This window comes from Hyaena hyaena, unplaced genomic scaffold (assembly GCF_003009895.1).
Source record: "Hyaena hyaena isolate Hyena2069 unplaced genomic scaffold, ASM300989v1 scaffold_1539, whole genome shotgun sequence".
NCBI lineage: Eukaryota > Metazoa > Chordata > Mammalia > Carnivora > Hyaenidae > Hyaena > Hyaena hyaena.
The window spans coordinates 223403-237069 of NW_024082176.1; the positions used below are offsets into that span (position 1 = coordinate 223403).

The following is a 13667-nucleotide window of genomic DNA, read 5'->3' on the forward strand; positions in this document are numbered from 1 at the left end:
CCCACATCAGGCTCTCTGCTGTCAGTGTAGAGCCTGCTTGGGATCCTCTCTCTCTCCTTCTCTCTGCCCCCCCCCCCCAAAAATAAAAAGTAAACATGAAAATAAAATAAAATGAATTGAAGGCCAAAACATGTTTTTTTTTATGATCTCTCCATAGGACAATGTTAAAGACAAGGTTTGCTATGCAAGAGATGATTGGAACCAGGCAAGTCTGAGCCACTGGGACAAGTATGTCTTTACAGAATAAAAGTTCGGGTTTTAGATGACTCCCAAGTCCTGTAAGGGTGACTCTTGGTGCCCACCCTTTGCTCCCAGATAGCACATGCACATATGCACATTTGTGCATGTACACACACACACACACCTGGCCTTTTGTATTTTCAGCTTTTCCCGCTTAAGCTGCTCGTATATCACAGGTATCATCATTGTTGTCCGAAGTTCCCGACGACTTGGGTTGTAAGGATACCTCCGATAGGTCCAATTCTTGTCCTTTCTTGCATTTCTACTCATTATCGTATGCATCAGTTTTGTGTTGGAAGGAAGTGGCAATGCTGTGTGATGACAGGTAAGCAACTGAGTCAAGCAGCTTCTGGTCCCTCCATTTGTCCTCCCATCAATACCGGCCTGAGCCCAGACCCTTGAGCTGGCAAGTGTCTGACCTCTGCCCACCTTATACCCTGGGACTAGAAAGCAGGAGGCTGACACATACCAATGCTCCTGTGTCACCTACTCTCCGACATGAGAAACAAACAGGATTCAGAAGAAGAGAGATAATAAATACCTTTATTTTTGAGTTGAACCTCAAGGTTATTGATGGAGTCATGGGCATTAAGGAATCTGAACGGAAACTGCCGACTGTGGATCACCGATTTCTGGAAAGCAAAGGAGGGGTCATCATGTCCGGCTCTGTGCTGACAGCTCAGAGCCTGGAACCTTCTTCAGATTCTGTGTCTCCCTCTCTCTCTCTGCCCCTCCCCTGCTCATGCTCTGTTTCACTCTGTCTCTCAAAAATAATAAATGTAAAAACAAAATTTAAAAACAAAAACAAAGGAAGGGTCATGAGCTAAATATCAGGGGGGTAGGGAGGTAAATCAGGGGCCAGGAGTATGAGATAACTACTCTATTAGATTTGCGGGAAAGTGAAGAAGCATAAAAATGAATATTAGAGAAGAGATACAGAGAAAGGTGGAGAAGAATAAAGAAAAAAGAAAGTTGTCAAGTGAGAAAATGAGAAGAGGTGAAGAAAAATGGAGAGGAAGTAATGGAAGGAGCCAAATTTATTTCTTTTGTACCAGACTCCCTCTGAAGTCAGTTACATCACAAAGTATTTCTTCTTGGTAAATCAATGATCCCAGAATATAAAAAGGAAAAGTTTTTATACTTGAATCTCTGGGGGTTGTCTCCCCAGATCTGTCTCCCCCGTGTACCTGTGTACAGTTCATGTGGAAATGGCTTGGTGGCCATGGCCTTCCCCAGCCTCAAGGAAGATGTGGCAGCACCTCTGCAACCACTAGTCTTCCTGAGCCTCCCACATACCTCATGCTGGAGTTTCTGGAGCACAAGCTCATGGTGGTGGGCACTGATTCCAACTCGCAGCAGGTTGCACAGATTCCGAAGCATGGCCATGAAGGGAAGCTTCCCATTCTCTGTGGAGGGTCAGGCACAGGGTGAGGAAAGCAAACAAAGGATGAGTAAAAGAGGTCACAGACCAGAGCAAGAGGCCACGTAGAAAATTCAAGATGGAGGGTGAGGTACTATAACATACGATCTACCCTACTCAAAATGTTTTAGAGGTCTGGGAACATAAAAACAGAATTGGCCTGAAGTGTGGAGCAAGATTTATATAACATTGTCTATAATGGCTATTTGAATAAACAACTTCTATTATTACTTTGCTGGCTCCAGCCCTGAGATTGGACTCAACTGACAAAATATATTCTTTAATCTAGAGTAATGATTTCCAGGGGCATTTGGGTCAGTTGAGTCAGTTGAGTGTCCAACTTCAGCTCAGGTCATGATCTCACAGTTCATGGGTCTGAGCCCCATGTCAGGGTCTTTGCTGACAGCTTAGAGCCTAGAGGCTGCTTTGGATTCTGTGTCTCCCTCTTTCTCTGCCCCTCTCCCACTTGTGTGCTCTCGTTCTCGTTCTCTCTCCCTCTCTTGCTCTCTCTCCTTCTCTCAAAAATAAATAAACATTAAAAAAAAAACACCTCTTTTAAGAGGCGCCTGGGTGGCTCAGTTGGTTGAGCGTACAACTTTGGCTCAGGTCCTGATCTCCTGGTTCATGGGATTGAGCCCTATGTTGGGCTGTGTGCTGACAGCTCAGATCCTGGAGCCTGCTTCAGATTCTGTGTCTCCCTCTCTCTCTCTGCCCCTCCTCCACTCATACTGACTTTCAGCTCTGTATTTATATAATTATATTTCATGTATTTCCTAAAGTACATAATTTATTAGTACATATACCAAACTGTTTAAATTATATATAAATCATTCTGGTATACTCCAAAACTTTTTGTGTAATATATGATCAAAAAACTCTGGGGGCATCTGGGTGTCTCAGTCGGTTAAGCAGCGAACTTCAGCTCAGGTCATGATCTTGTGATTCACGAGTTCAAGCCCCACGTCAGGCTCTATAGTGACAGCTCAGAGCTTGGCAGCTGCTTCAAATTCTGTACCTCCTTCTCTGCCCCTGCCCCACTCATGCTCTCTCAAAAGTAAATTTTTTTTAAATTAAAAAAAAAAAACCTCTTGAGCCCACCGGATTAGACTATGGGCATTAGTCTCAGCCTAGATAAATGACAGTTTTAATTTTCAGGGGCAGAGGGAGGAAGTGGAAATGACCCATACCAGAATCATCTATACATCCTGGATGCCATCCAGGCCACTGTATTCTATTCCACCCAAAGTATCAAATGTTGGGGAAGAGGCTGTTAGGTATGTGTGTGTTTTAATCCCCATGTGATTCTGATGACTACACCATCACAGTGAGAGCTGTGACAGATAAACAGCTGAGCAATTCGGGCTGCCCTGAGTATTATCTATACTTGGCAGTTCACGGAGAAATAGGTAAAAAACAACTGGGGCTTCTGAAGCTCCAAAGTATGAACTCTCCAAAACTCAAGCAGTTAAGAGATCCACAGCAAGATATTTTTCCAACAGATAGAAGTAGACTTGAAATTTTCAAAGATGAAAGAGGAAGTAAAAAAAGACAAAATCAAATAGAAAGAGCCTTCTATAATTAAAAATAGGCTAAAAGAGACCAACCGAAGACTGAGAGTAACTTCGTCCTCCCAATTAAAAATGCTTTTTCTTTATTAGTATGGGCAAATTGCCTAAATCATCCATGTCCTAAACTTATGGGTTTCTGTGGAGATTCCAATATGCCATGTACCAGTCCCATCTTGTTTGGATGGCTTATCCAGTATGATGCAAGTGAAATCAGAGAGAAGTTACCATTTTTGTCACATGTTGATAGAGGCTGGTGCATCACCTAGCCACATCTGGAAGAATGATCACCCTATGATGCCAATACTACTCAAAGCAGGTACCACTGGTCCACTTTGGTGTAGTCAGTGGCAAACATCATAAATCTGATCACTTTCAGTGATGCAACCACCAGGCAAGAGATTAACTGTATCATGCCATGGAAATTAAGTCAGTTTCCATAAGGTAGATGTGTGCATGGGGAAGAGAGGAAGGCCGTATATGATCAAAGTTACTCTACCAATGAGTTCCTCCCAGACGGAAGCTTTGTTTCCCCGCAAGCTCAGCTCCCGCTCCCAGGTCTCTGGCTGAAGAAGCTTCATCCGCTTCCCAGCTCTGCTAGGATCCCACGGCCCAGGGAGGCGACTTCGAGAAAACTTTTGTAGGGTGGAGGGGTATCTGGGACAGAGAAGGAAAAGATTATCATTTCCAGGCCAACTGAAAATAACTCAGAAAAAGTCAGTCAGTCAAAGCTAGTCAGTCATGTTTACAGCCCATATCTGCCCAAACTAATGTTGCCGGGGTCAGAACTACAGGAGCTGGGACCATGGATGCTGAAAAAGCCATGGCGTTACCCAGGTGGAAGGTATGTTCAGGGTGTGTCTTCTCACCTGTAGCCCATCAGGGCTTGGACATGCTGAGCAGGCTCCTGGATGTGCAGTCGCTGTACTAACTTCTTCAGAGTGAATCTTGGCTGCTTTTTCTTTGGTACTGCATTGTAGGTCTCCTCAAACTGTGGAAATATCCCTCAGGTCACACAGGGGTCATTTAATCCATGACCATAGTCACTTGCTTCAGAAATCAGAACCTCAAACCTCCTATAGCTATGAGGTCATTTCTTTACCCAGAGTAGATCTAGGCAAAGAATAGGAATGGGGGAAAAAATCTCCAGCAACAAGAGATCCTGCAGTGAACACACGATAGTAGCTCTTTGGAGTCACTGTGTTTCATTTATACCAAGACTGAGCTATCAATAACTCAATTACCATGAAATAATTGGCTTGTGAAAAACAAGATGGGGATAAAATGAACAGAGAACATCTTATTCTTGAAGGGAAAGGAAAAAAGCAGCTCTTATTTAAATCCCAAGACTTGGAGGAGGATGTAAATGGAGGTATCAGAACAATGCTGTGAGAAATGAGTAAACTGAAAGAAATTGGCTTCCAGAATCATCTGTGGTAGAAGAGCTTACTTTGGGATGTATTAGAATAAAGAGAAAAGATCAGCTGACCAACTGAAAATGTGTTCTCTTATAACACGATCATACATTTTCCTAATGATCTATTTTAAGGATGATTGGTGATAGCTAACACTTATTCAGTGCCACATATTGTTAGAAATACTTTATTTATTTATTTATTTATTTAGAGAGGAAGAGAGTGCAAGCCGGGGGAGAAGGGCAGAGGGAGAAAGAATCCTATGCAGGCTTCACACTAAGCACAAACTCTGATGTGGAACTCGATCCCAAGACCCTGGAATCATAACCTGAGCAGAAATCAAGAGTCAGTGCTCAACTAACTGAGCCACCCAGGCACCCCAGAAGTACTTTAAATTCAGTAATTGGTTTAATCCTCACAAAACCCAATGAAACACCCAATGAGGTGCTGTTATTATCTCCATTTTATATCTGAGGAAACTGAAGGAGGACAGGGTAAGTCACTTGGCTAAAGTCGCACAGCCAGCAAGTGGTGGTGGTGGTGGGATTCAAACCCAGGTCCAAACCCTGATTCTATGATCTTAACCACCAAGTGCGGAGCCTCATTTGTCATTAACGCAAAAGGTTTTGCTTGGTTTGTTTTTCAAACTTCCTATGGAAGGTAGATGTTTCACACATTTTTAACTCACTTATCCGGCTGGACACGCCACCTGTCAGTAAATACCAAGGGGAGCAAATTGGAAAATAAAAGGAGCCTTTCTCAGTGCTCTCAACACCTGAGCATATAATCAGGACTGAGAACTCCCCAGGTAGGAAACTGGTATGTGCCTACCATACCATTAGTATTTCTAAACCAAATGGAATTCCATTTTGAAATATTAGATAAGAAAAAGTTGTACATGCATATATACAGTATCCCAGAACAAGGTACTCACCTTTTTCTGTTCATCTTTAAGAGGCTTAAGGTACCTTGGCAAACGCTGTGTCTCGGAAAATGGGGGCTTCGTCTTCTGCAGGGACAGGAAAGCAATTTCACTTTTATTTTTTTAATGTTTATTTGAGAGAGACAGCGAGAGCGAGAGAGCGAGTATGCGTGCCTGTGTGCGCAAGTTGGGGAGGGGCAGAGAGAGAGGGACAGAGAAAATCCCAAGCAGGCTCCATGCTTAGTGCAGAGCCTGACACTAGGCTCGATCTCATGACTGTGCGATCATGACCTAAGCCGATATCAAGAGTCAGATGCTTAACTGAGTCATCCAGGTGCCCCCATTTTTTTTTTTTTTAATTTGAAAGACAGCAAGTAGGGGAAGGAGGCAGAGAGAGAGAGAGAGAATCTTAAGCAGGCTCCACACTCAGCATGGAGCCCAATGTGGGGCCCGATCGCATGACTCAGATCATAACTTGAACCAAAATCAAGTCAGACACTCAGCCAACTAAGCCACCCAGGTGCCCCAGAAGAAGCAATTTCAAAAAGGAAAATGGAGCTTGTCCCTAGAGAGATTCATTCCAATAGTTCCAAAAGCCCCTCTCTACTAAAAAGGAAGGCACTCAGGAAAGAGGTAAGCCCTGCCTCTTTGCCCCTGAGCTCTACTCAGCTCCTCTGCCTTTCTCTGACACCTTTTACTTCTGGTGGTAGGAACATGTCAGATGTTCAGTGTGGGATCTCCCAGAGTCAGCATGTTCCTCCAACCCTCCCTCTCTCCAGAGAAAAGGGGCCTGGACTGAATGACCAGGTTGAGCAGGGACTGACTGGGGGGCGAGGGGGCCGGCGGGGACGTCTCTTGGCCCGGTGTTTCCAAGGGTTGTACTTAGCCAGCTGGTATTCATCAAACTGGGCAAATTTGTCAGTCATAGCAGCACGCAGGCAGGCAGGCAGGGGCACCAGCTTGTCCTCCTCTCCTTTAGCCAGGTCCTATCAGAGAGGGAGGAGAGGCCATCAGGAGGGAGACACAAACTGACCTCTTAAACAAGCGAGACCACTTTCTAGGGTTAAATGAGAGCACAGAATATGGAGGCAGTTCCCAGCCCTCTAAAGTGACAACTTCTGTGGTACTGGGCCAGTCATAAACATGAAGTCCAGAATAAGACCAATTTTCCTCAAACTGCGGTCCAGCTCTTCTCAATCATTTTCCTCTTGTTGGGCAACTCAACCCAGTTCAGGGAGAAGCTGTCCTGCCTGGGATGTAGGGTTGAAGACAGCTGAGGGGAGGCAAAAACTGGCTGAGAATTTTCCACAGGGATGCAGTGAGCAAAGGAGGAGGAACCAGTAAGAGCCAAAGCTCAGGGAACGGAGTGCCATACCTGGTAGAACTCAGCTACCTGGATCCAATCAGAAGGCAGCTGGACAATGGCACAGAAATACCGTCGCAGGTAAGGGCGGCAGACAGGCAAGAAGGCAGCAATGGCCAACATTTTGTTGGCCACATCCCGGATGTTCAGCTGCTGCCTAGTGTACAGACATGCCTAGGGCAAAGGGTGAGGAAGGCGGGCATCTCAGCCTCTTGTCCCACAACATCATGCCCAAAACTAACTTGTGAACCTAATCTGCCTGCATAAAACCTTTCCTGAGCCCTTTATATGGTCTATAAAATAGAAAGTCCAAGCCTCCTGGCTTAGCACTCTATATCTCCATAATCTAGCCCCTATGTACCTTTGCAGCACGGCTTCTTCCGTGTCTACTAAACTACCTCCCAAGTCAACCAGGCACTTAGAAGGCTTCCATCATCAAAGTCTACGGAAATTTTACCCAGGGTTCAAACTGCTGATTAAACCTGATGTCTTCCAAAGCCTCATAGAAAACTCTTTTCCCCCCTTTCCTCTGTTTCTGAAGCCTTCACTACCTACTACTCTATTTGCATTTATATAATACTTGGGAGTGTTCTGCTTCCCTAACAATATCATCAGCTCCTTAAGAGCCAGATCCAAGTTTAATTACATCTTTTGGAATGACCCTCATGGCATAGCACTATGTACTTAGCCTAGCACTTGTACTTACTAAACAAATGAGTCCTAGTATACTCTTTCCCAATCTCATCTTCCCCTGCTCCTCAGAGAACCCCAGGGACTAGCCCTCAGACTCACCCAAAGATCATCTTCCCTTCCCATGTGAACCTCCTCCCTCCCACCCCTGGTACCAAGCTGGCCACTGACCCCTCACACACCATGGCCACACTTCCTACCTCCCCGCTCCCATCCACTCCCTCACAGGCACAGTACCTTGAGGATGAACTCGGGCTCCAAGGGGGCAAGCTCACTACAGATTTCAAAGAGGGACACCGAGGTAGGGTCAAATGCATCTTTTATGTTTACATTTGATGCCAGTGTGGAGCACAGCAAGCTCATGAGAGCCATCTGAGAATCAGGAAAGAGATGGGAGAAAGGAAAAAAAGAGGGAATGAGGATCAACTGAAGCACCAGCTCAGGCCAGCTTAGGAAATCTAGAACAGAGAAAAACAACCCCACACTCAGGAAGATGTTTGTCCAACTGAGAGGTTAGAAAAAGGGATTAGGGAGTGAAAAATAAGAGCTGGGCAATGTCCCATCTCCTTCCCCTTCTATCTGTGGAGGGGATCTGGCTCGGCCTTCCGTCACCACCCCTCCCATGCATCCTCCCCTCCACCATCATCAACTTCTCCCCAGCTCTGGGACTGTTACCTTCTTTTCCTTAATGGCCTGGTCAGTGGGCTCAGAACAAGATCCAGAGTCCCCAGCGGTGAGCTTCAGGACCGGCTCCTCTACCTTTTCCTCCTCTCCCAAGCTTAGGTTATAAAAAGGCATTTGAACCTCTGCCCATTCCTTTGCTTCTGGCATTTTCTCTTCCGAAGAGGAGCAATGATCCTGAGGATAGTGGCACTTGTTAATCACAGCATGTACCCACAGTCCCTCAAACAAAGACAGATATGAAGGCAGCTCCCAGAGACAGGAAGAGTCTACATCTAATCTTTTATCATCTAAAGTCCTCTCCTTCCCCCTTTACTCTCCAACATGGATCTATCCTGGCTGATGCAGTGACCCCCTCATTCTCACACACCCCACCTTTCCCAACTCAAACTTGTGATGCTTTGGGATCTCCCCTTGCTTTCTTCTCCTTGTTGATGCCAAAGCTTAGGAGTCTGGGGCCCTTCACAACACACCTCCCAGGATACTATTAAGGTATTCTAGATTCAGAAGAAAAAGGGCCAAGTCCCAGATCAATCCCCCAGCAGTCTTGAACTGCTTGACCTCTGAGCAGGTCATTCCCTACCACCACCCACCTGACGGTGCCATTAGAAAATTAAGTGGGATAATATATAAATGGCTCTTGGCAAATTGCAAAGCCTCACATAAATGTAAGATGGCCATAGTAATCCTGACAATGACCCTATGAGGTAGATTTTCATTGACTATATTTTTAAATTAATTAATTAATGTTTTAGAGAGAGTGCATGCAGATGGGGGAGGGGGCAGAGGGAGAGAGTAAGAGAATCCCAAGCAGGCTCCACATTCAGTGTGGAGACTGATGTGGGGCTCTATCCCACAACCCTGAGATCATGACCCAAGCCAAAATGAAGAGTTGGACGCCCAACTGACTGAGCCACCCAGGAGCCCCTCATCGACTGCATTATAAAGATGGAGAACTTAAAGTTTCAAAAGGTTAAATCTTGGCCAAGGTTGTATGGCTTGTAATTGGCAGAGATAGTATAGCCTTTGCCTCAGTCTGAATCCTAAGTCCATACAGAAGGAATATGTATTTACCTACCGATTCTGCTCTGTATCGTAAATGTGCTTGTATTGATGTGTACAAGTGGACATACGTTTACACATATACATACAGGGAAGTGGACCCCGGTATAGCAGATGTGTCTCATGCCAGATGTAAGATCTCAAAAGCACTTGACTGACTGCTCCTACAGTATCATGCTGCCCCTCCTCCTAAGCAGGGGCTTTCTCAGGGCTGGACCTGCTTTGGCTCTGTTGTCCAGAATATTTGAACTAGATATGCAATAAAAGTAATGATGCCGAAGAACACAGCCCGAGGAGAAAGGGCACCTCAGGAAGGGGCTCTGAGGGTAGAAGGTACACAGACACAGAGCAGGTCAGAGGGAAACCATGACATCAAAATCTAGGGACTACAGCAACCAACAGACATGGGTGGACTTAAGGTGGGTGCCTGGAGCCATTACCAAAGCTGTTTCAGGAGATCTCTCTGTGGCAGAGATGGAATTAAAGGCCCTGGGGCAGGTCAGATGGCCCAGCCCCTCAGAGAGGCCTTGGGCCCTCCAAGTTGGAGGCTCAGAGAGCAGGCAGTTGCTGATGTTCAGGCTGTGATCACCTTTCACCAAATCAGCTCTCTGGAGACAGTGGAGCAAGCGGCTGGCAGACACAGTACTATTTAGAATGGGGAGTGTGGCCAGGCACTGGTTCTCCAAGGAGAGGATGTCTGGGTGGGCAGACACATGCCCACGTGGTTTCTCCATGGTCTTCAGGTCAGGAAGTGTGGCCAGGCACCGGTTCTCCAAGGAGAGGATATCTGGGTGGGCAGACACATGCCCACGTGGTTTCTCCATGGTCTTCAGGTCAGGAAGTGTGGCCAGGCACCGGTTCTCCAAGGAGAGGATGTCTGGGTGGGCAGACACATGCCCACGTGGTTTCTCCATGGTCTTCAGGTCAGGAAGTGTGGCCAGGCACCGGTTCTCCAAGGAGAGGATATCTGGGTGGGCAGACACATGCCCACGTGGTTTCTCCATGGTCTTCAGGTCAGGAAGTGTGGCCAGGCACCGGTTCTCCAAGGAGAGGATATCTGGGTGGGTAGACACATGCCCATGGAGTTTCTCCATAGCTGGAGCCCAACCAGCATATGCCTAGAAGGAAAGAAAGACAGGTGATGAGCTCCTGGAGTGCATGTGCACTGGGAGTAGGTCTTTCTAATAGTCCTCCTCATAATGCCAGCGACATGCAGGCAGAGAACAACCAAGATTTCTTTGTCCAGGACTGGGTTCATTCTAAGGATGCATTCAGAGAATATTATACAGAAAGAATGAACACAGAGAGAATGAACACTTAGGAGTTCTCTAGGTACTCTAAGTGAGAGGAGTAGGGAAAAGGTAAGGTAGTAGCTTAAGAGCAGGGAAGTCTAAATGAAAAGGACATGTCTTCTCATGAAGAAGGAGCCCCCTAGAGCTATGAGTGTGATCCCGGCTAAATATAGGGGGAGCACCTATAATCTGGACTCTAGATACTTAGCTCTAGAGAAACAAACATTTTGATCAAGATGTCTATATTCACCAACCTCAACTTCCTTGCCTCCTACTCACTGTTCAACCAACTAAACTGGATTCTGTGGCTCCTATGCCTCCAAAGCTGTCCTCTTGGTTAACCAATGGAATTCTTGTTACTACGAGAACAGATGCATCTTGGCCCTTATCTTACTTCATCTCTCAAGAGAATATGACACTGTTGCTTACTCTGTCATTGAAACTTTCTTTTCCTTTGGCTGCCATGGTGCTACTGTCCTGGTTTTTCTCTTACATCTCTGACCCCCTCTTCATGAAGATCCTTTCTCTGCTGTCCCTTGAATGTGGAAGCTCCTTAGAATTCTATTCTATTCCTCTCCATACTTTTCCAGGGTAGTCTCACCTACTCAGGCTCCAAGTCACATTTTTATGCTGGCAACTCACAAATTCATTCCTTGACCTAGATCTCATCTGAGTTTCACATCCATTTATCCATTTTCCTGTTGGACACCTCCACTGGGCTGATTCAAAGGTACCCAAAACTCTAGACCCCAAATGTATCACCTTTTTCCCACTCTTCCCCAAACCCAACCCCCTCCTTTTCCCCCTCTGCTTACAGGGGTATGGAATGAAACAAACTTGAGTTTGAATCCTGATGAGACCCTGAATCTACTTGGGCTAGTTACTTAAACTCTCTGTGCCTCAGTTTCCTCACCTACAAAACTGAGATAAATGCCTACCTCACAGAGTTATTATGGGAATAAATAAAAGTATATTAAGCACTTAGAGCAGTGCCTGGTAATTAGTTAACTGGAAGCTTTTATTATTTATTATTATTGTCATCCAGTAAACTACCAAATCTATTGATTCTACTCCCTCAGTGTCTCTCAAATCTATCCAATTCTCTCCATTCTACCCGTCACCACCTTTGCTGAAACTCTATCTATATGGCACACTATATGTAGCTCTGTCTAAAGGAGCTCCTCAATACATACCCCAGCCACCATTTACGACATCACCTTGTTTGTTTTACCACGATAAAAAATGATTTTGTTTGCTTACATGTCTACTTGTTCGTTGTTTCTCCTTACTAAAATAAAACTCCCTGAAGCTCAAGGAGCTTCTCTTTCTTGTTCACATCTGCATAGCCAGCATCATACACATAACCTGGCTTCTGATACTCTCCCAGCCTCATCCCTTACTGCTACTCATACTTAAACTGCAACCATACAAACTCTTTTAAGCTTATGAATAACCAAGGTATCTCTTGACCTTGGATCTTTACACAGGCAGATGCCTAAAACACTCTTCCTTGTGCCAAGACCACTCCCTTCCCCAGCCCCTCCTTTACCAGTCCAAATTCTACTTTCCTGTCACTCTGCATGTCTCAATTTAATAGTCAGTTCCTCTACGGCAACTTTGCTGACAGCCAGCCGTATCTGATGTTGATGGCTCTATGTTCTTACAACAGCAAACTTTATCGTAGAACACATCCTTATACTGTAATTGCCTATATGTCCACCTGCCCCCCCCACTAGACAACAAGCTCCTGAGGACAGAGACCCTTTAGCCTTGTTCCCCATTGTTTCTACATTGCCTACTCAGTGGGATTCAGAGGTTTTTGAGAATCTAGTGAAAGCTATGTAGCTTTTTCACAGAAAAACATGAGTATATTCTATTTTGCACTCAACTGTCAGGGAGCCCATTCATGGAACTCCTAGAATCTCCATTAACTGCAAATTAAGAACCTCTGCCTGAGAAAATGCTTGAATTTATACCATTAGGCATGATTTACTTACTTAGTTGGACAAGTGCTTATCTCCTATTTACACTTAAGTATTTTAGGGATAAGTATGTTAAGTTGATCACTTAGATCTTATTATATAAGAGCTTAGGGACAGGAATGCAGAATACTTCCAAGACTTGAAGGGGCTATCAAACCAGAACTAGAAAAAGACAGTGATATTTCACCAGATATCAGTGTAAGCAGATTACATCAAGAATGTTGGCCTCTGTGCCCTGTACACTTCCCTCATGTCTGCACTATATAAGCCCCTAGGGAAAGGAGCAGGGAATCTCAGAACTGACCCAAGATTTAAAAAAAAAACAAAAACCCTTACAATAAAAAGTAAGTTAAAAGAAAAAACACAGTTAAATATTTTTTGGACCCTGGAGTTTGTGACGGGAGATTCAGCTGGGCTACTAATGAAAAGTAAAAATCTCATCTCTAACTCCATTTTGCAGAGATAACCATGGCGTACAGTTTCGTATGCAGTTTCAGACACTCTTCTATGCATGTACAAATACATGTTTACCGCCCCCCCCCCACCTTTTTTTTCCTTTCCACAGAGGACCATATTCTGCACTTAGTGTGTCTTGGAGACCTTGCCAGTTAACACATTAACGCCCACTTTTAAGTTGGGCGTCAGTCTCTCCTGCTTATTGGAGGCAGTACTCACACCACCTACGTGTCACCAGCGGCAGCTACTCTCCCTTCCAAGGAGCACTCAGGGCCGAGGAGTGAAGACTCATTCTCACCTGGTCTCTTTCCGGAGCCTTCCACCCCCGCCCCTGCCTCCCCCTCACAGTCCTCGCCAGTTCTCCCGCTTTCCCTTTCACACCCACACCCCCTCCCCGAGCTCCGGGAGGGCGCGGCGGGCAGGCTCCCCTCGCCGGCGCAGATCCTCCCCACTCCCGGGCGCTTCCTAAGTGACTACGCCAGGCCCTTCCCGCCGGCTTCCGGCAGCCGAGCCCAGCAGCCGGGTCCCAGGGCCCGGGCCGGCTTCTACCTGCGCCCGGACCGTCCCCGGAACCAGTAT

General features: G+C 45.8%; 1 protein-coding gene across 3 annotated transcripts in view; it reads right to left on the reverse strand.

The window, feature by feature from the left end:
* TEP1 (telomerase associated protein 1) overlaps positions 1–13467 on the reverse strand; it is a 37922-nt gene extending 24455 nt beyond the window's left edge. For 2 of the 3 annotated variants that reach the window (XM_039224136.1, XM_039224135.1), the window contains exons 1-12: positions 13308–13329; positions 9799–10476; positions 8291–8473; positions 7853–7987; positions 6938–7099; positions 6387–6548; positions 5575–5649; positions 4095–4216; positions 3725–3882; positions 1537–1646; positions 782–872; positions 365–551 (exon numbers count right to left, since the gene is read on the reverse strand). In XM_039224136.1, the coding sequence (XP_039080067.1) occupies positions 365–551; positions 782–872; positions 1537–1646; positions 3725–3882; positions 4095–4216; positions 5575–5649; positions 6387–6548; positions 6938–7099; positions 7853–7987; positions 8291–8473; positions 9799–10452 (2039 nt within the window). In that variant the 5' untranslated portion in view covers positions 10453–10476; positions 13308–13329. Of the gene's footprint in view, positions 1–364; positions 552–781; positions 873–1536; positions 1647–3724; positions 3883–4094; positions 4217–5574; positions 5650–6386; positions 6549–6937; positions 7100–7852; positions 7988–8290; positions 8474–9798; positions 10477–13307; positions 13330–13386 lie in introns of those variants that run through there. The other variant, XM_039224137.1, reaches the window with a different exon arrangement.
* Positions 13468–13667: the final 200 nt, after the last annotated feature.